The sequence below is a fragment of the Callionymus lyra genome, chromosome 1, assembly GCF_982586985.1.
Source record: "Callionymus lyra chromosome 1, fCalLyr1.hap1.1, whole genome shotgun sequence".
Taxonomy (NCBI): Eukaryota; Metazoa; Chordata; class Actinopteri; order Syngnathiformes; family Callionymidae; genus Callionymus; species Callionymus lyra.
This window is the reverse complement of record NC_141818.1, coordinates 40690038-40715688: the sequence shown is the minus strand read 5'-3', so window position 1 is coordinate 40715688 and position 25651 is coordinate 40690038. Positions and strand designations below refer to the sequence as shown.

At 37.2% G+C, this 25651-nt stretch overlaps 1 protein-coding gene across 3 annotated transcripts in view; it reads left to right on the top strand.

Moving 5' to 3' along the window:
• Window positions 1-25651, top strand: part of inpp4b (inositol polyphosphate-4-phosphatase type II B) — a 160829-nt gene that overhangs the window by 15653 nt on the left and 119525 nt on the right. For all 3 annotated transcript variants that reach the window (XR_015713327.1, XM_087807638.1, XM_087807628.1), the window contains exons 2-3: window positions 19247-19291; window positions 25400-25518. Coding sequence is in view for 2 of the 3 variants with exons in the window: in XM_087807638.1 (XP_087663764.1) it covers window positions 19247-19291; window positions 25400-25518 (164 nt within the window). In the remaining variant the exon portion in view is untranslated. The remainder of the gene's footprint in view (window positions 1-19246; window positions 19292-25399; window positions 25519-25651) is intronic.

Genomic DNA, 25651 nt, shown 5'->3' with positions numbered 1-25651 from the left:
TGGCATCTCTCTTACAATTGGGTCGAGTAAGAAGTCCATCAAGCGAATGAACAAACCAAAAAATAACAGGAAATCACGCGGCCTTAAAAAAAGAACAACATTAGACATCTTAAGACATACCATAATTAAAGTGAGACCTTGACACAAGTTTCAAAAATGATGAACACATTTTTGTTACTTCTAAATAAAAAGATAAAAAGGGTATCTCCAACTCTGAAAAGGTTCAAAGCTTACATTCACAGACTGGGGTTTCAGTCAGTGTCGCTCCTATGTTTTTTTTTTATGCTCCTATCCTTTTCATTGAAATATTTTAGATGAGATGATATTAATGAGTCCCGAAAAAGGACATTATTTTCTTCAGTATATACTGTGTCAATCACACTAGAAACATAACGGAAGACAACAAAAATACCTGACGAAATTGGCAGAGACAGAAAAATGTAGGTGGATTGTGAATAGATCAGCGGGGTCTGTTATTCAATGGCTGCAGAGTTTAGGGCTTTTTCCTGAAGCCCTCCTGAACCTGGTCCTGCGTCCTGAGGGTCGAGGGATGAAAGATCGGTTGAGAGGGTGTGTGGTGTCGTGGAGATGCCGACGATTTCACCTCCTGTGTTTGTGTTGCGTGTGAGGTTGTTACCGTTGGCGACAGAAACCTTCTTGAAGAAACGGGTGGAACGGTACAGAAGGATGGGTTGGATGCTGCTTTTGTAGAGTAGCAGCAGGAGGTCTGGTGCAACATGGTGCTGGTTGAAGGCCAGTTTTATCATCCAGACTTATTCCTAAGATATTTAAAACTTCCTACTGTAGAAAATGTGCTCAAGCTCCTGAAAACGCTTCGTTTTTTCTGGGGGATTAAATCTTGTTTACCATAACTCGCTCTGCCGTGATTGGTCAAGCATCAAGATTTGTTAACGCGTGTCATCGTTGTATAAACAAAGCGGGGTGTGACTACAGCTGGCAGGAGGAGGCCTGGAGCCTTTTGTGACATCATAACAGACTCCGCTCTCGTAACCTCTTGTTCGCTGAGATTTCAGACCGGGGAGAATTTTATAAAGTGATGAGGGACTGAGAGACGAACTTTTGAAACATGTGAGTCAGGAGAGTTGGGTTTTCACAATAGTCATTTCAAAATATCAACACCCGATAAAATGACTTTACAACCTAAAATGGATATATTTAAACCAATCTCTAAATGATAATGACTTCCACCTGGGAAATCTTGATGTCACTAGGCTCACGCTATACAAATAAAAATTACTTACTTACTTACTTACTAACTAGTGAGCCCTTGAACACTAATGCCACCTTCTGTTCAACTAGGTTAGGTTAGGTAGAACTTTATTAATCTAGTGAGGATATGAACGTTTGCCATCAAACAAACAAAAAAAATCGAATTATGTAGACAGACTCCAATGAATTGCTCGGATGTTAACAATGCAACAAGAAACAAGGTATGTAGTTGTTGAAGCTCTTATTATTAAGTATGATTAGGATACAATTGACCCTCTTTATCCCTCCTTCTCTTTTTGAAAGCTCATATTTCCAACATGACGACGAGGCCTTGCCTCTTTGTGCTCTCTGTGTAACTCTCTATCATCTCCACAGTCATTATCTCTTTGTACGCCTCATTTCCCGGTTCAGCACCTCGTACTTTTGATCAGGATAAATGTATAAATATACCGAAAGAAATTGATCCTCCCAACGATTATTCCAAAGCGAGAAATTAGGAGGATGTTGCGATATGAATACTAGATTATAGGTACCGTATTTTCCTGACTATAAGCCGCTCCGGAGTACAAGTCGCACCAGTCATAAAATGCATAATAAAGAAGGAAAAAACATATATAAGTCGCACTGGAGTATAATATAAATGTATTTGATAAAATCCAACACCAAGAACAGACATGTCATCTTGAAAGGCAATTTAAATTAAAAATAGAATAGAGGCAACAACAGGCTGAATAATTGTACGGTTACGTTACATGACACAACTGAGAACATGTATGTTAACATAACATATTAAGAGTTATTCAGAACTATAGCATAAATAACATGCTAAGAAGTTTACCAAACCATCCGTGTAACTCCAAATAACTCAAATCCAATGAAATCTTCATCCTCGGTGTCACTTTTAAACAACTCCGCTAACTCCGGAGGTAGAAGATACAGCGCTTCCTCTTCTACGTCGAAATTATCAACACAGGCCTAGAGCGCCCTCTTGCGGTTTAGTGTGAAAATAACATGTGAAATGATAAAGCGGTAATAATGTGTTAATAATTTCACACATAAGTTGCTCCAGAGAATAAGTCTCACTCCCGGCCAAACTATGAAAAAAAACTTCGACTTATAGTCCGGAAAATACGGTACTTTTACCTTATTACAAATAATACAATTTCATTATATTTCCATAACAACAAAGAAAATTCATTCATTTTCAAATTAACATTTCAGCATATACATAACTCTTTATCTACATTTCCTTCTAATTCCCGCTTATTTCCCTCTTTATAGCCTTCGTCCAACAAGACACGCGTCTAAAACATCAAAGTACTTAGTGTTTGTTGCAGAAGCTAAAAGGCTAACATGCTTTACACAGACAGGAAACACTAAATCTCACGAAAGCTCCCAGTGTTTACTGTCTACAAAATAGAAATGCATATCTTCCTATAACTCCAAAACAAGAGAATATTTATTGCGAAAATAATCCCAACCTTAGTTGACAAGTTATGTATTAAAATTAATAGAAGAAAAAGGCAACAAAACACATTTTCTTTTTTATAAGAAAAAGTTTTGTTTTAAACCCACACAAGGACTGTTATGGATTTGTCAAAAAATGTTTCCAGCTTAAATGTAATGGCAAGACAAATGATTTGAAGTAGTTTCTCCGCGAGCAAACCCTGCATCAGCCTCCACCTGCTGCGCCAGCATCGCGCCGCTTCCTTATTAAATGTGTTGTCCGTTGCCTCTGCAAACCACCTGATCAAAGCTCCGTCAGAATAGGACTCAACCCAGCAGGGCAGATTTCTCCTCGCTCTTTCTAACAAGGCAAGAAATGTGGTGGAAAAAGAGCTTGGTCACTTTAACTGCTAGTATCCAGTAGAGGAATGTCTTAGCAGGGATCTACTATTAAAGCGCATCTAGTCCGTCTACTGTCTGCTTCTGTCCTTTGAAATAAATTCAAGGAAAAGTTGGTGGTACGAGCCCCAGGTGAGTACATTTTGGTGGTTTGGATTTTTATCTTTTCGTCACTCTATGTGGCGGGGAACGAGCTGCTTTTTTTCACTAGTTCTGCAAGTCGGGTCCGGAATGCTACTAACACCTTCTCTGCCATTGAGATCATTGTAATTTGCCAAATAAAAAAGATAAAACGTTGGGTACTAGTATTTCTACCATGTTACTTTCGAATCAATAATCAACTTTAAGTAAAGTGCACCGTTTATCAAATGAATATCTACCAGTGTTACTTGAATAACATGTTTAAAAGGGATTGGTAATGAGGGGTGTTATTAAATATCGATAAGGCTGATACTGCTTCATTATCCTGCATTTATTTTATTGTATTTTGTCTTGGAAGTCGCATTGTTTGATTTACCATAGTTCTTTCAGATGCGGGGATCTTCTCCGATAACCGATCCGACTTCGAGAGGCTAGATTGGATCGATACCCGATCCTTATATCCGATCCGAGCATCCCTACATTATTTTAAATGCAAGTAACCAAGACTTGTTCCTTGCACCAAAACTCTTTACTTTCTTCTTATTTTTTTAAACTATTAATTCTTATATTTTTTAATACTTGGATAATATCTTGTTAAATAACTTTTCTTGCCTCCCTGATGGCAACCCCCCCCCCCCTCCTTCCCTTGAAGTGTTTCTTCAACATTTCTTTATGTGTGATTCTGGTGGTTGTAAGGAACATGTAAACCATTAGCCTCCGTTTTATCTCCTCCTTCCTTTAACCCCGTGATGAGCCAAGTCGCTTGGATTTGTACGATAATGATTAGTGCAGCTGGGTAGAGCTTAATGGCTTCTCTTTATCTTCAAAGGCCTCGATTCCTCATTGTTGATGCTTAGCAGACAATTAGGGGGTAAAACGGCCTCACTGGCTCTGGGTGTCTGTGAGGGTTTTTAAACTAAGCTATGAAGCTAATTAAAAAAGCAGAGTCATGTACAAACGATACGCTTACGATACCCTTTTTTTCAAAACCTCTGGCTGTTTTTGTATTGGATTTACTTAGATAAAATTCATTTAATGAATACATGTAAATTATTTTAAGGATATTTTGTGTAGAATGACATTGTTTATTTGTTCTGCACCTTTAACTTTAACAGCATAAATGGATCTATAAAGTTCTACCTAACCTAAAGTAAAACTGGTTAAAGCAACTGAACATAAAATATGATACAGCGCACAAACGGTATGTTCAATATCAGTGTTCAAAAATACCCGTCTTCAGTCTGCAATTTGCAGATTGATTTTCAAGATTCCAGGAGAAAAAATAAAAAACTTGCAAATTTTGCAGATTGGAAAAAGCCTGTAAAAGTTGTATCAGGTAGCGATGAAAAAGCTGCGATCTGTGCATCCGATCCAAGCAGTTAAATAACTATAGTTGCGCTGACGTCACACACTGACGCTGGTGAAGCAGCCGCTGCTAACATCAGAGCTAACATCAGCTGCTTCAGAGAAGATGTGTGTACGTATGTTTGGAGAGGAAAAACAGCACCTCAAAATTTAACAGCACAAACTTTAGCATCTGGAGAAGCATCACGACAAAAAAAACGGATCGGAGGAAAAAGAAATACGAAACAAAACGAAACCGTTCACTCTGCTGTTCTGTAGAGACGAGAGAAACTTTCAGTCGACCTGTTATTCACAGATCAAATCATGATCCAAGTTTGAGGATCTCGCCAGAAAACTCATTATTCACTAAATCCTGCACAACACAGTATGTGCCTTGGTTGATCGGCCGTCGGATTATCAAAAAGGAAGATGCCGATATGCCTCAAAATGCCGAATATCGGTCTATCCCTAAAACGTAAGCATAATTAGGTTGAAAAGGTTGTAGTAGAGAGGTTTGCAGAAATCATTTTTAAATTGCAGAACACATGTTTGACAGTCTGCAATATTGCATAACACTGACACAGTATTGAGTTTAAGAGAAAATGCTTGTTTAGTGAAATATGCAAAAGTCAGAAACACATCTTACATGATTCATGGGCCTTGGCAAAGCAGAGATGTCTTTGAGTGCCGAGCGTAAAGTTCTAAAGAAATGGCGGAACTTTTATAGTATGAATATTCACGTAAACGCCTCTGGTCATTTGTGCATGTATGATTGCTCAGATACTCTAAACACTTGTCTTCCAATATTGTCGTCTCATGTGTTGGTTGTGGAATTTTAACACAGTTGATGTCTTCTAGAGAGATCTGTTTTATCAGATGATTTACGCAGATGTCTGTCCTTGTCCTTGTTGGAACCAGACTTGCTGGCATCATCTACAGATTGTTTTGTATCGCTCAGTGCGAGTGTCGACTTGACCTGACGAATAGCCGAGAAAGTGGATTCTAAAGAGAGGCAATGATTATTTAATATGAATTAAATATAAAATATTATCAGTTAATCAAGTTATAATTTAAAAATGTGTGTTAATCTAGATGATAGATTACAGTAACGTTTTCATATCCTTACAAAACACAAGCTTTTTAAATAACAAGATCAGGAGTAAAGAAAAAAAGGATGTTGACGCTAGTTCCTTAATATTGAAAATATTTCTGTCCATGATGACGTTTAAAAATATTTTGTTGAGCTGCAAGATCTAAACACATCATATTTTCAATTCCTCCATGAGATGAATCATATGATGTCAATGTTGAAACTTAGGTTCTGAAAGTTGACGTCTTTGATATATTTTGCTCCGAGGTTGCGTCACTACAGTTATTAATTTGTTATTTTAGACATTAAAACTAAATTATGTGAAACACACTTAGAGGTCACTGAAAGTGATGAATGAACGGAAGGATTTTAGGTCGTTAAAATAGAAAGAAAGAAAAAATGCTTTTCTGACAGAAGAAAGAAAATAGACTATTATTAGGCAGGTTCTGAAACATAAACTATTCCTATCTTTGCCCATCATTTATACAAGACCGTGTTGAATAAATCATGAAAGTTGCTTTTTTGTTTTTTTTCTCAACAGTTTCTAATTGCAGTTCATTTTTATTGAAGATTTGTGTTTATCTATTTAAGTTTGTATTAACAGCTTTTAATCTTGTGAGAGTTTTGGATAAAGTGAATCAAGAAAAACCTTCTTAAAGCAATATAACTGAACTTTGCTTTACTAAGTAATGTCATGTTTTTTTTATGTGAAATGATGGAAAAACAATATAGATGAATATAATTAAAATGCATGGCTTTATGTGCGACTGTAGAAGAAGAAGCACGAAATAGGATCTCGTAAGGTCAGCATACACAGAGACGCTCGAAGTGGTCAAATTCCATCTTGTTTTTTGAATGTTTTATGTGAAACATTTCCCAGTAGCCGTATATGAAACATTGATCGCAAAAGGTCAGCTGTCAGACTTGGCACTTTTGAGTTCAAGGTCCCGTTTCAATCCTGGAGTGAAATCTTTTTACCATACTACAACACAAACCAGAGTTCAGGTGCAGCGGAGCGATGTTGTTACCTGACTCAACAGCACATGATGAAACATCGATTCCTTTATCTCCCCTCGATCTCTGAACTGATGAGCAAAATGAACGGGTAAAGGCAGACGGAGGACTGTTTCGTCCTTTTTCCCTCTCCAGTGCTATTGAAAACCTATTGATTAATGAATCGGATTATGTCCGAGAGGTGGACTTTTGGTCTTTTACGAAGGAAGTAGCGAATATCACTAAGAATATCACAAAGGCTAGAGCTGTATTTGTGATAAGCTGTCGTTAGAGTTAAGAGTTAAACAAGATTCTTGGTTTTAAAGCTAGATAATGTATGTCAGTTTAATAAAAGCAAGGAGAGCGTAACACTCTTCATTCCGTCCCATATTTGGGTTACCTTTGGGTCGATGTCGGATCAGTTTTGAAAGTTTGGATCAAACCATCTGGGGGCCATTATGTCACACCTGGAGGGAAGGTTGTAGCTAGTTTTGTCACGATTCCAAAAATATCAGTCGATTTTGTAGTCGATAACAATACCTTTATGTTTTTTTAAAACTTAATTTAGATACCCTGGTTATCCCTTGTGTTATCTCTGGGTCAAGGTGACCCAAAGGCCAAAAAACAAATGTGTTTGTGGTCTCCTGGTCAAGCTGACCAATATCTAGCAATGCATGTGTTTTTATCTCAAAAGAAGCCTTCACTTTTATGAAGACAACCTTATTAAAAAAACATTGTTGAGCAGCCTGCAAGTACAATAACAAACCTTCTTTAAACATGTGAAAATGATTTAGAAACCTTCAACTATCATCAGAAAACATGTTTTTTCTGATAAATGTGTAAATAAATAACAAAAGTACAATAACAAACCTTCTTTAAACATGTAAAAAAAGGTTTAGAAACCTTCAACTATCATCAGAAAACATGTTTTTTCCTGATAAATGTGTAAATAAATAACAAAAGTACAATAACAAACCTTCTTTGAACATGTGAAAATGATTTAGAAACCTTCAACTATCATCATAAAACATGTTTTTCTGATAAATGTGTAAATAAATAACAAAAGTACAATAACAAACATTCTTTAAACATGTGAAAATGATTTAGAAACCTTCAACTATCATCAGAAAACATGTTTTTCTGATAAATGTGTAAATAAATAACAAAAGTACAACAACAAACCTTCTTTAAACATGTGAAAATGATTTAGAAACCTTCAACTATCATCAGAAAACATGTTTATTCTGATAAATCTGTAAATAAATAACAAAAGTACAACAACAAACCTTCTTTAAACATGTGAAAATGATTTAGAAACCTTCAACTATCATCAGAAAACATGTTTATTCTGATAAATGTGTAAATAAATAACAAAAGTACAATAACAAACCTTCTTTGAAGATGTGAAAATGATTTAGAAACCTTCAACTATCATCAGAAAACATGTTTCTCTGTTAAATGTGTAAATAAATAACAAAAGTACAATAACAAACCTTCTTTAAACATGTGAAAATGATTTAGAAACCTTTAACTATCATCATAAAACATGTTTTTTCTGATAAATGTGTAAATAAATAACAAAAGTACAATAACAAACCTTCTTTGAAGATGTGAAAATGATTTAGAAACCTTCAACACTCATCAGAAAACCTGTTTTTTCTGATAAATGTGTAAATAAATAACAAAAGTACAACAACAAACCTTCTTTAAACATGTGAAAATGATTTAGAAACCTTCAACTATCATCAGAAAACATGTTTATTCTGATAAATGTGTAAATAAATAACAAAAGTACAATAACAAACCTTCTTTGAAGATGTGAAAATGATTTAGAAACCTTCAACTATCATCATAAAACATGTTTTTTCTGATAAATGTGTAAATAAATAACAAAAGTACAATAACAAACCTTCTTTAAACATGTAAAAAAAGGTTTAGAAACCTTCAACTATCATCAGAAAACATGTTTTTTCTGATAAATGTGTAAATAAATAACAAAAGTACAATAACAAACCTTCTTTAAACATGTGAAAATGATTTAGAAACCTTCAGCTATCATCAGAAAACATGTTTTTCTGTTAAATGTGTAAATAAATAACAAAAGTACAATAACAAACCTTCTTTAAACATGTGAAAATGATTTAGAAACCTTCAACTATCATCAGAAAACATGTTTTTCTGATTAATGTGTAAATAAATAACAAAAGTACAATAACAAACCTTCTTTAAACATGTGAAAATGATTTAGAAACCTTCAACACTCATCAGAAAACATGTTTTTTCCTGATAAATGTGTAAATAAATAACAAAAGTACAATAACAAACCTTCTTTGAACATGTGAAAATGATTTAGAAACCTTCAACTATCATCAGAAAACATGTTTTTCTGTTAAATGTGTAAATAAATAACAAAAGTACAACAACAAACCTTCTTTAAACATGTGAAAATGATTTAGAAACCTTCAACTATCATCAGAAAACATGTTTATTCTGATAAATGTGTAAATAAATAACAAAAGTACAATAACAAACCTTCTTTGAAGATGTGAAAATGATTTAGAAACCTTCAACTATCATCAGAAAACATGTTTTTCTGATTAATGTGTAAATAAATAAAAAACCTTCAACATTCTTTTATTCAAACAGTGCTGATAAACAGCCTTCAAGTACAAAAACGATTCTCTTGCTCCTGCTCAGTGACTTCTGAGTGATACGCTAAAGAAAAGATATCAAGTTTTATTTTAAAAAAAATGAGCTGAGCACACTCAGAAACCATCTCGTATTGTTACATCACATAAGTGTGTCTCCACATTGCTTTATATCAGGTTCAAAGTGACAAGAAGGCCAGAAAACAAATGTGTTTGTGGTATTTCAAGGTGAACGACCTTCTCTGGCTTCCAGTAATACATATGCAGTGGTGGAGGTCGTTCACCTTGACCCCCAGGGACAACACAAGGACCACAGACACGCCTCAGGGTCACCTTGACCCACATTCGTATATTACTACCCTCGTCGGACAAAAAGTTGTGTATTTGGTACTTACGGTACCAAAAAAAGCTGGTATTGTTTTATACTTGTGGAGCAAGTGTTCTTGCGACAACCCTTGTTGTAGTGATGAACATTTGAAGCTTCATAAAGGACCGCTCTCATTTTCAGAGCCCACTAGATGGCACTCTTTGCTGTAGAATCTTGGGCTTTGAGCAGCAATTTTAATGGACGCCTGCATCATTTTAAGTCAACTATCAGCTGAGTTTGAAAAACTATAAACAGTTTACAATTTTATGTGAGCACCTCCTCACCTCCATACTTAGGAAAACAACTCAGCCCCTGAAAAGTCTTTTAGCTTCATCTCCATGTTGAACTAGCTAGTATATAGGTGGGAGTAGATACAGTAGAAGTGAAAGTTAACCAGAAAGCATGATTCTTTACGTGCCACGAAAGACTTCAGGTTCAGACAGTGGTGTTTTATTTAAGTGCAGGCTGAAGTTGTGTGTACTCAGTTAAAGTGGTGGCAGAGATGTTTTATAAGAATCTACGGACAATCCTGGCTAAAATGATACGATTGTTACAAATCTTAAAAATCGATGAAGCTTCAAATTTAAAGCAACATGAACTCAGAAGTGATTCAATCTTTTTTTTTACTTGTTCATTGATATTTTGAAAAGGGAGATTACCAAACGTTAATAAACAGTGATGGTTAAATGTGAGAATCAATTCTTCGTGGTTTGAAGCTTTGTAGCTAAACAGAGCCCGTTTCCCGCTCTCCTCTGTCTACGGATACCATTTCATCCCCAGTGTATTGTCCATTGATTTTTCTCCAGGCCCGGTTATCAATCAGGCTTTAATAAGACAACATGTGTCGCCTTTAAAAGAACAACATTAGAATGATAATGATTTGCTGCACTCGCCCATTTGTCTCTTAGCACTTCTTATTTTCGGTCACGTACCCCTTCGTAACCAATGAGGGCGATATCCATCTTGTGTGTTAAGTGGAAAAGAAGAACAACCCACCCATTCATAGAAGAGGGGTGAAGAAATATGGGCTGCAGAAGAGACCGTCGTCGGCTCATGATGCATTGTGTCTTTTGTGCTACTGCAGGAACCAATTCATCTTCATTTAGGTTTTTGGCAGCAAACCCGAGAGAGACGAGCCTCCTTAAAAAAAGCACATGATTACGACATGGCTCCCAGCAGCCCACGGCTTCATGTTGGAATTTGCACGATTAGGTTAAGTCCATAGCTTCGAAATTTAGTCTGAAGTCAATGACTAACACCTTTATTCAAGGAACACTTCCTTCTTTGACATTGCAGATTATGGCTTGAAACCTCACATCTGTTATTTTATTCCTCAGACTGAAATGTTTTGTTACTTAAGAGTATAAAAATCTGCCTTTAGGTTTTTTCGGTGCCAAGTTCTGGAACCCAGAGATTGATCATGAGACTTGATAATGCCACCTGTGATGACACTGAATGTGGAGGAATCCAAAACTAAGGTTATTACGCCTGATGAAAAAATTCCAGGGTTGAGTCAGTACTTGGGTGACTTAGGTCTGTCAAACTGAGCCTGAGAAACCTGGGTGTTGTATTTGACAAATACATGTCTCTAGTTCAACACTGACCGGAAACTGTTTCCTTCAAATCTTTTAACTCACAAAAATTGTGTCGCCACACGATCTGGAATATATATCCATGCGTTTGTATTTTCTCATCTGGACTATTGTAACTGTTTATTTTGATGTCGCAACAAGAAGAAGCTGTCAAGCCTGCAGTCGATACAAAACTCTGCAGCGAGAGTTCTGACCCGCTCTAGTAGAAGAACTCACATTTCCTCGATCCTTAAAACTCTTCACTGGCTGCCAGTTTCTTTCAGGATCAATTTAAAAATTCTGGTTCTTACTTTCAGATCTATTCATGGTCAGACTCCTCCTTACATCTGTGATCTGATCCAGCCTTACACCCCAGCTCGGGCTCTGAGGTCTGTGGATTAGAATCTACTGATAGTTCCTCGCACACGGTTCAGGACCAGAGGAGAGAAATCCTTCCAGGCTGTTGCTCCTAAACTTTGGAACGATCTTCCTCTGTGTTTGATGATCTACTGACTCCTTCAAGAAACATCTTAAGACCTTTTTATGTGTGCAGGCTTTTTCCCAATTTTATTGGGGCTATTATGTTTTTTAGCGTGTTGTCCTGACCATTAACATTTTTTAAATTTGTATTTATTTTAACTGCATTTTTCTGTTGTTCAAATGCTTTGTGACCCTGGTCTGTGAAAGGGGTTAATAGTGCTTTACAAATATAAATGACTTACTTACTTACTTCCTATAGTGTTACATGTGGTGGTCATTGTAGCATGAAGTAGGACAACCTTGCATGTGGTACCAAGAGCACGTTGTCAGTACCGTGAACAAGATACCAGAAGTTCTGTAGAGGGTTCTAGGAGAAAACAGGAGAAGTCTGAAGTCAAGATGGTCAGTGTCCTAGGGAAGCACTGACCACAACTCCATTTGAGTCAGTGATCGTTCCACGAAGCATATCAGTAGAAGACAGCAGAGAACACTGTTAGCCACGAGTGTGTCAAGAGAACCTGCAGGACAGGATATTGATGCTACGGATCATCCTGCCCATTAACAGACCTAAATTAAATCAAATGGAGGCCGCTACAGAGGCTATTCCTCAAAATTGATGCACAAATGGCCGAAATCTTCGCTGATACTGTCCAAAACTTTAATTCTTTAATGTTCTTTATTACAATTTTGCCTATGCCCATGTACTTACAAAGATGTTATTTTAATTTAAAAAGAGAACAATGTACTTATATAGGCCGCACCTATTAACTCCACCTGTCCATGTTGTAACACAAGATATTAGATAAAAAGAGTTTTCACTTTAAATGCCTCCCCAAACATTGCTTGTAACACGGCAGTAATACAGCTACATTAAAACAAAAGTCATGGTCATGTTCAGGCCATCTGCTTTTATAAACTCATAAACCTTATTGGCTTTTTTTTTTCCATAGTGCCAGGTGTTTATTTTGACTCTCGACAAACACACAATTCCGTCCAGAGAATTAGACGTCAGTTCACATTCCATTTTTTTAATTGGGCCTTAACTCAACACGTTAATATAAACTTACATTTACAACTTTATTGAGGCGACACAGTTCTGCCTCAGGAACACTACTACTGTCTTTCATGCGTTGAGTTCATCTCGTCATCCATAGAGCCGGGTAAGAATTGTACTTCTATTCACGGATTGGTGTGTTCCGTTATGAAATTATGTTTACGTTAATTAAGTCTGCAAAAAGTGTTTTATTTAGCTAATTTCCCAGATGCATTTTACATTAATCAAATGAACAATCTTTTCAGCTCCAACTCGAACCGCAAAGTGATCCAAACTCCAATAGAAATCAATCCTGTTTTGAGCTTTCAGGGATTTAAAAACCCAATCTTGGTCTGAGACAAATTATTTTTCATACTAAACAAAGAAAATTGTACCATACCAATAAAGGAGGTAGTGTGAGTCAGGGGTTATAGTCTACTAGTGATATTTATTAATGGTAGTTAACAGAAACCTAAAAAGCCCCAGAGGTTTTTTATTTTAATCTTGTGAAATGAATATCTAATGATAGTCGTATCTCAAGATATTTTATATCTTGATAATGTTCATTCCATAAGCGAGTCGAAGGCTGATATCACAAGAGCCCTTTTAGCATTTAATTTGGTTTAGGAATGACTCATGAAGAGGTTGGGTTTTTTTATTAGCTTAGCCATGAATGGTATTATTTTGAGCAAGAGGAAACTAATCAGGATCCTCAAAATGAATTTGATGATGGCCAGGGTTACATGAAAGTAAGTAATTTATAGGTGTAGAAATGCATGACAGTTTCATAGTTTGATCCTTTGCGACGAAGGCATTACTTTAAATCCTTCTCGTTCATCTTTCAACAAATAAATCATGATCATGCACACATGCGTAAACACTAAATGAGCCGTCAAAGTGATAATATTAGTTCTTTCAGTGTTCATATATTTTATTTACTACTTACGCAAACGTCATGCCATACAGATCCCTAAACAAACACATACTAGATTCAGATCAGAACCTTTCCTGGCTACTCTCAACAATAGTGACTTCAAAGAAGACTTCATCTAGTGGTGAAACTAAATAACTAGTTATGAACATTTTTTGTCTGACGAGAAAAGACTTGTTGATTTTGGTTAAAATGGTAGTAAAGAGTATTAGATTAGATTAGATAAACTTTATTGACAGGTTTCCTTTAGGAAATTGTTGGGGGTTTTTGTTCCAGCACACAGCAACACAGACGATACATTCATAAAACAAGAACAAGAACAAAGTGCAATAAAAAGAAAGTGCAAGATGACACAATTGAAATCTAAAGATAATATATTAAAGAAAAGGATAAAAAGATTAACACAGAATAGAATCATCTTTTCACTCCTGCACCCAAACTCAGAATTAAACAATCTAATAGCATTTTTTACATCAATTGCATCATGGGAGGAGCATTCGTGCTGCATCTACTTCTCTGTTCACTGATGACAGTGTTCAGAGGATGATGTCATCATCCATGATGGACAGAAGTTTGTAAGTAAGTAATTTGTATTTATATAGCGCCTTTCCAGACCAGGGCCACAAAGCGCTTAAACAATCAAAGCAATACTCAATAAAATATATACTTTAAAGGTCAAGATAAAACTGAGAACAACACAGGAGTTCCAGAAAATCAAGGAAAAGCCTGAACAAATAAATACGTCTTAAGATGTTTCTTGAAGGAGTCAGTAGATCCATCAAGCGCAAAGAGAGAGGAAGATCGTTCCAAAGCTTAGGAGCAACAGCCTGGAAGGATTTCTCTCCTCTGGTCCTGAACCGTGTTCAGGAACCATCAGTAGATTCTGATCCACAGACCTCAGAGCCCGAGCTGGGGTGTAAGTCTGTATCAGATCACTGATGTAAGGAGGAGTCTGACCATGAATAGATCTGAAAGTAAGAACCAGAATTTTAAAGTTGATCCTGAAAGAAACTGGAAGCCAGTGAAGAGTTTTAAGGATTGGAGAAATGTGAGTTCTTCTACTAGAGCGGGTCAGAATTCTCGCTGCAGAGTTCTGAATCAACTGCAGGCTAGACAGCTTCTTCTTGTTAAGACATGAAAATAAACTGTTACAATAGTCCAGGCAAGAAGAAACAAATGCATGGATTACACACACCAGATCATGTTGTGACATCATTTTTCTTAAATTTTTCTCAGTTGAAGGAAACGTTTTCTGGTCAGTTTTCTGCAGTGTTGAACTAGAAACATGTCTCTGTCAAATACAGCACCCAGGTTTCTCAGGCTCAGTTTGACAGACTGGCCTAAGAAACCCAAGTACTGACCCAACCCTGGAACCTTATGATCAGGAGCAATCACCAGTTTTGAGTTTCAGTTTTGTCCACATTTAGCTGTAAAGTGTTTTCACTCAGCCATTGTTTGATTTCTAGCAAACAATTGACTAAGCTGTTCAGCCTCTGGTCCAGTGATCTCCTCTCAGTGAGTCCGGCTTCATGCCAACCACAGAGCCAGCCCTCCAGATCAACCTGTCCAACGTTCACGATATACATGTATCTTGGGATTTAAAAAACTAAAATAACAAAACCGATAACCCAAAAAGCAAAAAAAATCATTTCACTTCCAGGCCACCGTAGAAACCAAATGTATTTTGAATCAAAACAGAATAAACAAAGACAATTTCCTTCCAACGACAACCTGTTGAAAATAATGTCAAATAACATTTAGGCTCCACTAATATGTCCTTCCATGACATGTTTCTGCCTAAAAAGCATCTCAGTTTCTGGTTCTCTCTTCATAAGGCCGTTGAGGTTTACTTCAGAACACAAAATCAACTTTCAGATCCAGCTACAATGTTGGGAAATGACTGATGAAAACATTGGCTTTTTTTGTGAGAAAACAGAGAGGCCACCAGCTCTACAACTAACAATGTGAATTTGCGGAAGTAACATTCTTTAACCTTCTATCTGGCAACTTAGGAATTGCCTTTCCTTAAATGATGATATGATGGGAAGTTTTAAAAACAGTGTTGAAATAAGTTCCTTAACTTCAAAAACCAACCGGCGTCTTCGGAATTCTGTTTTTGTTCTCTAAGGCCAGGAATAATGATACCGAGTCGTGTGCCTGCTGCTCGAAAAAGAATTAGCTGAGAAGAGCAAGATGGATGTGAGGAATCAGAAGGTCCCCTGTCGTAGGGATGCGGCACCAGCCATGCAGCGAAAGAGAAAAGCGAGGGTTGTCTCTCCGGTTATAATGCATCGCGCAGCTCGCCCGGACTGACAGTCGAGATTTATCGATAGAGTCGTGTATCGCGCACAACATCCATTCTGTCCTGCTTTCTTTTTTTAATTCCCGGTCTCCCTCTTTCTCGTCTCCTACCTTTCCCCCCCACCCCGCCGCCGCCGCCTCTCTCTCCTCCTCTCCCTCACTCTCTCCCTTCTTTCTGGTGCTTCAGGTCCCTCGCTGATCCCTCGCTTCCGTATTAATTTGCAAAAGGCATCTTTACCGCTGCCAGAGAGCACTCTGCGAGGCGGCGAGGAAAAGCGAGGGGAGCAGATTGGCCATCATTGTGACAGCTTTAACGCTTGGCAAGCTGCGCTCTATCCAGGGAACTGGACTGGACTGTGGGATTCCAGAGGTGAAGTAGCGGGGTGGAGAGGGAGGACGGGGGGGGGGGGGAACAAGGCGGACAGATGGAGGACCTGGAATACTGCGTGGTTGAGATGAAGCAGCGGAGCAACCCCCCTGAAGGGCTGCATGCTACCAGTGAGCTGATGCACCGTGTTGTCTGTTTCTCTACCGTCTTCTCTCTTCACGACTCCTCGTCTACGAACGTTCGTCTCCGCTTTGACAAATTCCCTCATTAGCACTGGACGTCTGTTTTGTTTACCTCATATATCCAGTTGTTAAGAAAAACATTCCGCGATGAATCTGTAAAAAAAACGTTATGCGTTTCACCTTTTAAGTTATGCACATGTATGTTTCCAGTGCTTTAAATGATTTACAACAAAAATTAAGGCCAGACAACTTTGATGAACTGCAGAGTCAATAATTGAAAAACGCTCGCGTTGCATCAACAGAGATTAGTGTGGATTGAAAGCGTTTCTGACTGCATAAAATTCCTCATCCATAATTTAGGGATGCTGCGTTGGGAAAACATCTTTTTTTTTGTTATACTTTTACCAACTTTTTATTGTGAGCATGAGTTGAAATCGCTACACCACGTGGAAAATAAGGGATTTTAAAGTTTTATTGAGTGTTTAAATGGTGCAAATGTTTACTTGAAGTATGTACTGTAGATGATTTGAGAAGGTTCAGCTCACTTTTGGCCCTCATTTAGTTACACATAAAAAAGAGGTTGATCTTTAACTACATTCATTTTTGTAATAGTTTAATGTCACAATATAAAGGGGCAAAATATTAAGTAATTATTAATGGGATTCCATTTTTTTATTTCAACAACAAACAAATATAACATTTAAGAAGATATATTCAAAATAAAATCAAAACTTAAAAAATAAAATACTTAATTATTTTACTTAATCATAAAATTTTGAAAAGAACTGCCTTTGAAATGTTATTCATATCTATTGATAATTTACTTTTGTTTTATTTATTTTCTGTTTATTTTATTTATTGTTATCACCTTTGGTCTTAATTGCTTCATCACAGCATCACAACTTACACCGAACTGTACTCTGCAACTTCCCTCCTCTTCAAAAAAGTTACTTTCCCGAGTAACAAGTTACTTTGAAAGTAATGAGTATCTTTAAGTAACTGAGTTCTTTAGCATCCGTCCACATGCTAAAGACAACAATTACTGCTTCTGTAACCACGGGCAACAGAGAAAGGACAGTCTTATCCAAAAATATGGTCTATTTTCCACGTTTATTCTTTGGTTGAACTAATGGTTGGTTTAATTGTTTAAGATTTAATTTTACTTTTTTCTCAGTCATTCTTAAATAGCCATATATACACACTGTTTATTTCTAAGCTGTCTATGTTGGGAAGAAAATGAAGGTATAAAAAGTGTTGGTGACGAGTAATTGTATGAATTATTGACAGATGGCTTTTTTTATTTATATGTAAATGAGTCGGACAGATTTTAAAGTACAGGTTTAAGGCCAAAGGAAACTCGTTCCTTTTGTTATCTAGATGTACAGTCTCTCCAGGTGAGATCAAGTAAGTCACAATTGGGCGATTATTGACAGAGGCGTTTACTTCACACCTTAACAACTGGAACACTTTAGAATGAATGCTATTGGCTGTGCATAGCATTCATTAACAACCCTTTGTAAGATCTCTAACGACAATGGCTCGAGATACCTTGAGATAAGCCACAGAGATAAAAAACGTATGCTTTTTTTTTTAGCAAGTCGAGGCATGTCATTCGCCCAGGACCACTCTGAGATTCACATCAGCAAGTGTCAGCCGCTCTGCCTGTATCCTCGCTGTGCTTATTACCATTTCCTTGACGCAATCGCATTTTCACCACACCTGCCATTTTGATTTTTTTTTCCCACTATCCCTCCCTCCCCCTCCTCTCCGGGTCTCCATCAGCTCAGTGGGCAGATTCATATTCGCATTGAATTGTTCTCGCTAGAGGTTCATTTTGTAACAACTTTTTTTTTTCTATCAATTCAACTTCTTTGTTTGACCTTTTCTCCGGGATCTCTCCGTTCCCTCAATAGATGAGACACTCACCAGAGACGATGCCCTTAGTCATGCAAGTCCATCGATCAAATTGATAATAACGTTTAAAAATGAAAATACATTTTTTCTTTCGATAATACAGTCTCGTAAAAATGATCAGACTTTTCTCTCTTCAAACAATGGTCGTCAACCAAGTAGTTAATGCTGTGTGTATCATGTGGTTTTTCTATCACAAGATCGTGAAAATGTCTCAATATCAGCTCTTTAATTAAGCTATCATTAGTTAAAAGTTGTTTTTTCTAACCATTTGTACCTTTAGTTGGTTTAGACATCAACAAGAAATGAAATAACAAGGTTATTTTCAAGACTTTTTTACCTTTTAAACATAATCTGAAATCTAAGGGGTTTATTCTCTTGACACATATTCGCTTTTCTTTGTCCTCATTAATAAGACTTAAAAAAAACATGAATATTTTCTTCAGGTGACAAATGCCCATCACTGTAGTACCTGTACACCTGTAAGCGTCCAATCTTCATGCTACATTAGTGGAGTTGATGAGCCGGTGGTACCGGTGCAGCCCTGCAGAATGACTTTGCAATTCAATGATTTAAGACCCTTTTAAAAATGTTGTCCCATATCCAGATGCGTCACGTACGAGCTGTGAGCCCAGCTGTGTGTAAGCCTGTGAAAATAGTTGATAAAAAAAGATGACAATGTGATGTTAATCCAAATAGTTTTTAACTTTTGAAATGTATCAAATATATCTCACTTGTGACCATGACAAAGCCAGATAAAAATCATTTTGTAATGGTTTTTAAAACTCACCCCATTGTTATTATTATCATTTTCAACTCTGTTTATTAACACCCTCTCTTCTTGCTTTCAGGTTTATGTCCAGCCCTCAAGCTTCCTCAAGTGGAGTTCATCCTTGGTATGTTTAAAGCATACTTTTTATTTTAAAAACTTGATTTGATTATACAGAGTAAATCACCAAAACTAGGCTTTTTTTCCACTTAAAATGGGAGGAAATTGAAGAATTTAATGAAATATTGATATATATTTACGATAATAAATCAGATGTTTTTTGTACGAAATGATAAGTTAACTTCTTATGCTTATATTTTTGCGTTGGTTGAACTTTGCTTGGACAGTTTCTGCAACTTCGTGACATTTTTATAATTCTATGGGTTTATTTGCACAGCTTTTTCAGGAGTAAATGGTACTTACAGTAAGAGGAATTCTTGTTTCCTGTGCAACTGGTCTTTGTTCGGGCTGTTCTTCGTCGAGCAGTTTGACATCTGTGGTTCTCTGCTCAACAGAGATGTTGTATGTAGGATCCCGGGAGGGACGCTTATGTGAGCAGCAATGGCTTTGAGTTTGCGTCGAGTTCATTAAATGCATGTCGTTCATGAGACGGACCTGAGGGGTTCCATCGGGAGGAGGACCCCCCTGGGAGCGTGGAGTGTCCGTTGGCGCAGTCTTAACCACATGTTTGTGAGTGACCCTCACCGTACAGGTTTTTACTGTGATAAGGTCCTGCTGTGGATTGTTTGCTGAGCGCCACAGTTATCTTCACCATCTCTTCCCAGTAAGCTGACTCGTCGCCTCCAGTAATTAGACCCATCACTCAGCTCGCCGCCCGGAGGACGGACTGTACTCGGCGTCTCGGTGAAGAATCTAAATGAGTATTTGAACTTCCTACGTGTCAACAGACAGTTTATTTTTATTAATTATCAGGCTCATAATGGTTTTCAATGACAATTTGGATCTCTAAGAAGCAAAAGAGTCTTGAAAGAACAGTGTGTAGTTGGCTGTGTGTAGCAGTTATCATCGACCGGTTGAACCCGGATATTGACCGGTTTATTTGAGCCGCTGCGTGATCGACAGCTCGACCCATTTGTTGCCTACAATATAGTCATTTTGTGTTGATGTTTTACGCTCAATTTGACAAAACAACTTCCCGTTTTGAACTTGTTAGAAGTAAAGAAAGTTAAAAAAAATATATCGGTTTTCTCAAGGCTTTGTGAAATCATGAGTAAAGGAATGAATGTTGTGTGAGGTCACATTTGACAGGAAGGAAAACGATAACAACAACTTATGTTTGATCCTTGTACCTTCATTTCAATTTCCAACATACTTGTAGGCATTAATTAGAAGTTGGAGGTCAGCAGAGTGCAATGGAAAACATTCTCTGTCAACCTTCTGTCTCTGACAAGCTGTATCTGTCCTTCATACTGTATATGGAAACATTTCATGTTTTTTTTAAAGCCAGCATGACTTATGGACACATATTCCGAGTACATCACGATACAGTGGCAGTCATGATGCTGTGTATCGGCAAGAATCTGTCGATATGATACATATCACGACACATGTGTGACGATACAACATATTGCAATACTGTAGGAACAACGACATATTGTTTCTTTTAAAGAAACGACAACAAATAAATACTTTCTCCAATCAAATGTGAAAGCGCTTGTAGAATACTGCTTCTCAAAAATTTTAACAGAATAATGTCAATTCATATTAATAATGCACAAGTGCATGAAGTGCTTTGACATCTCAAACTACCTGGTGCAACATGAAAAATCCAGTATTTGTCGGTGTTTATTTTTTTACTCTACACTCGAAAATCATCTTTAAAATCTAAGGTTATATATATATATATATATTTAACCTTTGAAATAACATTTTACTTTAATTCAAAGTTACTTTAATATTAAATATATATATATATATATCATTTGATCTGTGATTAACAAGATTTAAAGTAAGTTAGTAAAGCGTTTAACGGTGTTATGACTAAATTAAACTAGTTAAATATATTTTGTGTCATCACTGATAACACAAAATAAAGTGAGGTTTATATCCATCTGGAGGCCACAAAGGTAAGGTAAGGTAAAACTTTATTGATCCCTCAGGAGGTCTCCTTTGGGAAATTCTTTTTTTCCAATAGCCAAAGAAAATACAGCAATTTTTCATAAAAAATAAAAAAATATATCAAAATAAAATAAGAACAAGAACATAAAGAGAAACAACAAGATGACACAATCAAGAACATAAAGAGAAAGAACAAGATGACACAATCAAGAACATAAAGAGAAAGAACAAGATGACACAATCAAGAACATAAAGAGAAATAACAAGATGACACAATCAAGAACATAAAGAGAAACAACAAGATGACACAAAAACAAGTTCAAAACGGGAAGTAAATGAAGAAAAATTGGTTTTCCCAAGGAAATGCATTTATTATTCATCATATCATGACAACATTACTGCGATTGTTTAATTATGATGGTCATTTTCTAATTTCTTTCTTTTCTGTTTTGATAAAGTTAATGTTTGTGTTGTTTTTTTAAATCAGTACCTTGACTAAGAAACGCAATCATCCGACAACTGATAAGGCTCGTCTTTCTTGAACGGCCACGTTCAAAACGTAATCGTCGGTTCAGTCCTTCAACTGCACATGTGTCTCGAGGGGAATCTTGCAGCTGCTGAGTAGTAGTGCTGAGCTCTGGGCTTCTAGACAAGTCAGAGATTTCTGTGATGGGCCGACAACTGAAGTTGAGTCTTTTAAAAATGAATTTACTTCCTAAAAAGTCTATATTTTAAGCTTGTTTGTAACGAAAGGTAAAAGTCTAGTAGCATGTTAGCCAAGAAACACAACAGGTAATAACTGCGAGAGCTTCCATCTCTACTGTCGTAATGGTTGACGTCAAATGAACAAACATTTTTGTCCATAACTCCAAAAAGTAACAGATTACTCTCAAAATAATCCCAACTTTTAGTCGACACGAGGGTGAGTGGAAACCGAGTGAAATTTGAACTTTGGGTGAACTATCCCTTAAATACACATATCATATATTCAGAGCCAACTAGAGGCACACTTTTCTGCTAAAGTATTCATCTTTTGTCAGCTTCAATTTAAGGTTAAGGAGAATACCTTTTTAAAGTTATAACTTTCCATTTTTTTTAAAGAAATACAGGCTAACAAAATGAGCAACTTTAAAGGATGTACTGTTTGTCATCACATGAACTGATATCATTAAAAAAAAAGCCATAGTTATAAATATTAAGAATGTATGTTTTTTCAAAATTTAACAGAAATGACATTTAAAATTTGGATCCAAGATGGGAAGAAAACGGCTAAAAGGACCGCCCTGCCTGCATCCCAGTCTGGATACGGGAGAAAAAGACTAGTACCCCAAAAAGAACAACAATAAATAGGAATTATGCTTGAGGAGGCTAAATTTTTAGCAGGTCCCATGTAAAAAATAATCAAGTAAGAGGCAGTTGAAAATGTTTTAACGCCTTTTACTTGACTAAACTACATGACTATCACAAGGATCACATTAAGGGTCAAGGTCGAAAGATCGCTGGCAAACCAGAACATGTGGAATAGCAGTTCCAGGTTCCAGCTGATGGGCACGCAGGGTCAACAATAACAGAAAGCATTCCAGATTAGGGAGAAAATATTAGACGGGATTGAAACAGAAGGTCAAGCTCAGGATTCAAGTCACGGAGAGCGTGACTAGATAATCTGGTGTTTCATGGTGTGTCAATAAGGTCATAGGCGGGAAATTGTAACGAGACATAAAAAAGTGAGATACTACTGGATATCTTTAAAAGGGTGAAGGGATGTGAAAATAGACTCTGAACAATGGCGATATAATTTCCACCTCCCCACTGGGTCTGGAGAGAAAGTGTAGCACAGACCTCCTATAGAGGTGAGCTGGAGTATTCTTGGACATGTTTTCAGCCATTTCTAGTACATGGATTATTCTTGGACCAATTAACCCCCTACCGCCGTTTTTACCACGATTTTAGATTCCTTTGTGAAAATGTTTAAATTAATGTGAACTAGTTTGAATGTAAAAGATCAACGTTGCTGCTGACTCACTGTGTAAATAAATTGTCTTGGATTAAGTCCAATGAGGTTGTTGATCCCAGTGAAGTTTATACTCGACTTGATTGTGAGTAAACTCCTATCAGGAAATAAAATCACAACCATGTAGAGTCATTTTTTCTTCTCTTTCAACACTTCTACAAATACAAGACGCAGAACTTGTGTTCGGATCGGAAGCAACGACCCATTAAGAGCGCCCGTATTATGACCTTTTCAGACGCAATTTTTTTGCCCTCGTCTGTGCATGTTTTTTTTAGAATTTGAAATACAGTTTGATACAGATTGCAGTGAGTAGGTGGCAGTAGTCGCCAGTTACCCATGCACACTAGTTATTAATCGAAGTTTTATGAACCCATGTAGATGGCGCTGTTGACTTCAAATTGATGGGGTGTTTCATAATAATAGCTACTCAAAGCCAGGAGTGAAAGAGAGCAAAGAGTGACATCAAGTGGGCCATGAAAATGAGGGCGATCTTCGATAACACAACTGAGCCTGAGAAACCTGGGTGTTGTATTTGACAAAGACATGTGTCTAGTGAATAAAACTGACCAGAAACTGTTTCCCTTCAACTGAGAAGAATCTCTAAACTTGGGAAAATGGTGTCACAACACAACCTGGAGTTTATAATCAATGCATTTGTATCTTCTCGCTTAGACTATTGTAACAGTTTATTTTCGTGTCTAAACAAGAAGGATTTGTCTCGCCTGCAGTTGATACAGAACTCTGCAGCGAGAATTCTAGTAAAAGAACTCGCATTTCCCCGATCCTTAAAACTCTTCACTGGCTGCCAGTTTCTTTCAAATTCTGGTTCTTACTTTCAGATCTATTCATGGTCAGACTCCTCCTTACATCAGTGATCTGATCCAGACTTACACCCCAGCTCGGGCTCTGAGGTCTGTGGATCAGAATCTACTGATGGTTCCTGAACACGCTTCAGGACCAGAGGAGAGAAATCCTTCCAGACTGTTGCTCCTAAGCTTTGGAACGATTTTCCTCGGTGTTTGATGGATGTACTGACTCCTCAAGAAACATCTGAAGACATTTTTACTTTGAGTTAGAAGAGGTCAAGAACTGTCTCTAATATTTTAGTCATTCCGTTTCACCGCCTGTTGGGTTTTGTCAGCAGGGAGTAGCACAGGACAGCGATAATTGCTGGTTTTAAATTTTTACTATCCAAAATTGAAACATTGAAAATGCACACGTATAAAATACCAGAAAACCAAAGAAGAAAATTGACCGACTCCCAAAAACTCAGCCAGAGGGAGGGAAGGAAGGAAGGAAGAGAGAGAAAGAGACGGGGACGGAATCCTTTATGGAGGTGAGCAGGTGTCTTGGTTGTGCAGGGGTGGGATGATGAAGGGTAGAAGACAGCAAAGAAACTAAAGAAACATCCCCCAGGAAAAAAAAACTGAGAAAGGGCAGCAGCAACTCACATCTTGTGGTAGTGACAGGAAATGTGGAAGCCCCAGACAGAAAACAGCTCCCAAAGACAACTCATCATCAGACCAGTCCTGAGGAGTAAACCATTACATCATCCAGACATGCCCTGCAACCCTACCAGAAAAAAATATATATATTCGCCAACCTTTCGAAAAGGTTCCTGCAGACTTCTTCAAAAACAGATCATGTAAGAAAGTCCAGGTTCCTTCCGTCCTTTCACTCATGAGTCGGTGCTTTAAAACTTTGTACCGTCTCCCTTAAAGCAAAATAAGTCACAGAAAAAAAACCCTGGTCCCAGTGTTTGGTACTATTGCTCGATTGGGACTCGAAATGTCAAAGTCAGAAAAAAGTGAATTGGAAACAAAATAAATAAAGAATTGACAGTAAAGCTTTTCACATGCTGCCTTTTAGATGATCTTTGGATTGAAACCAGCGTTTGGAAACAGTCAGCAAATATCTTCAAGTCACCAGGAAGAGTGGGTTTCCTCTCCGTGATTATAGGATGTGAGGTCTTCCTCAGTGGTGATGAGTGACACGTTTGATGGTACAATATTTATCTTGCGTTTCCTATAACCTAGATTTTTTTCTTACAGGTTTTTGGCAACAAAGGGGACATTTTATGTCGTTTTATTTTTTTCCTTTTCCTGCATCCATCACTTTCCAATTCTCCTGTCTTTCTCTCTGCAGCATGCAGCAATCTGGTGACTTCAGAGGCCGAAGGAAAGCCGGATGCTTTTGTCCAGATATCTGTCGTCGACCCGCTCAGGCAGCGACTCATCTCTCACCTCTGCACGGAGACGGTGAAGGTAAGGAATCAAATCTATTCTTTCTCTCATACATCTCTCTGGATATATCCGTCAAGAATCTGTAAGTTAAGGATGAGACACGTGTTCATGTACTGTATTTAGATATGATTATAAACAATCAACTATAAAAGCT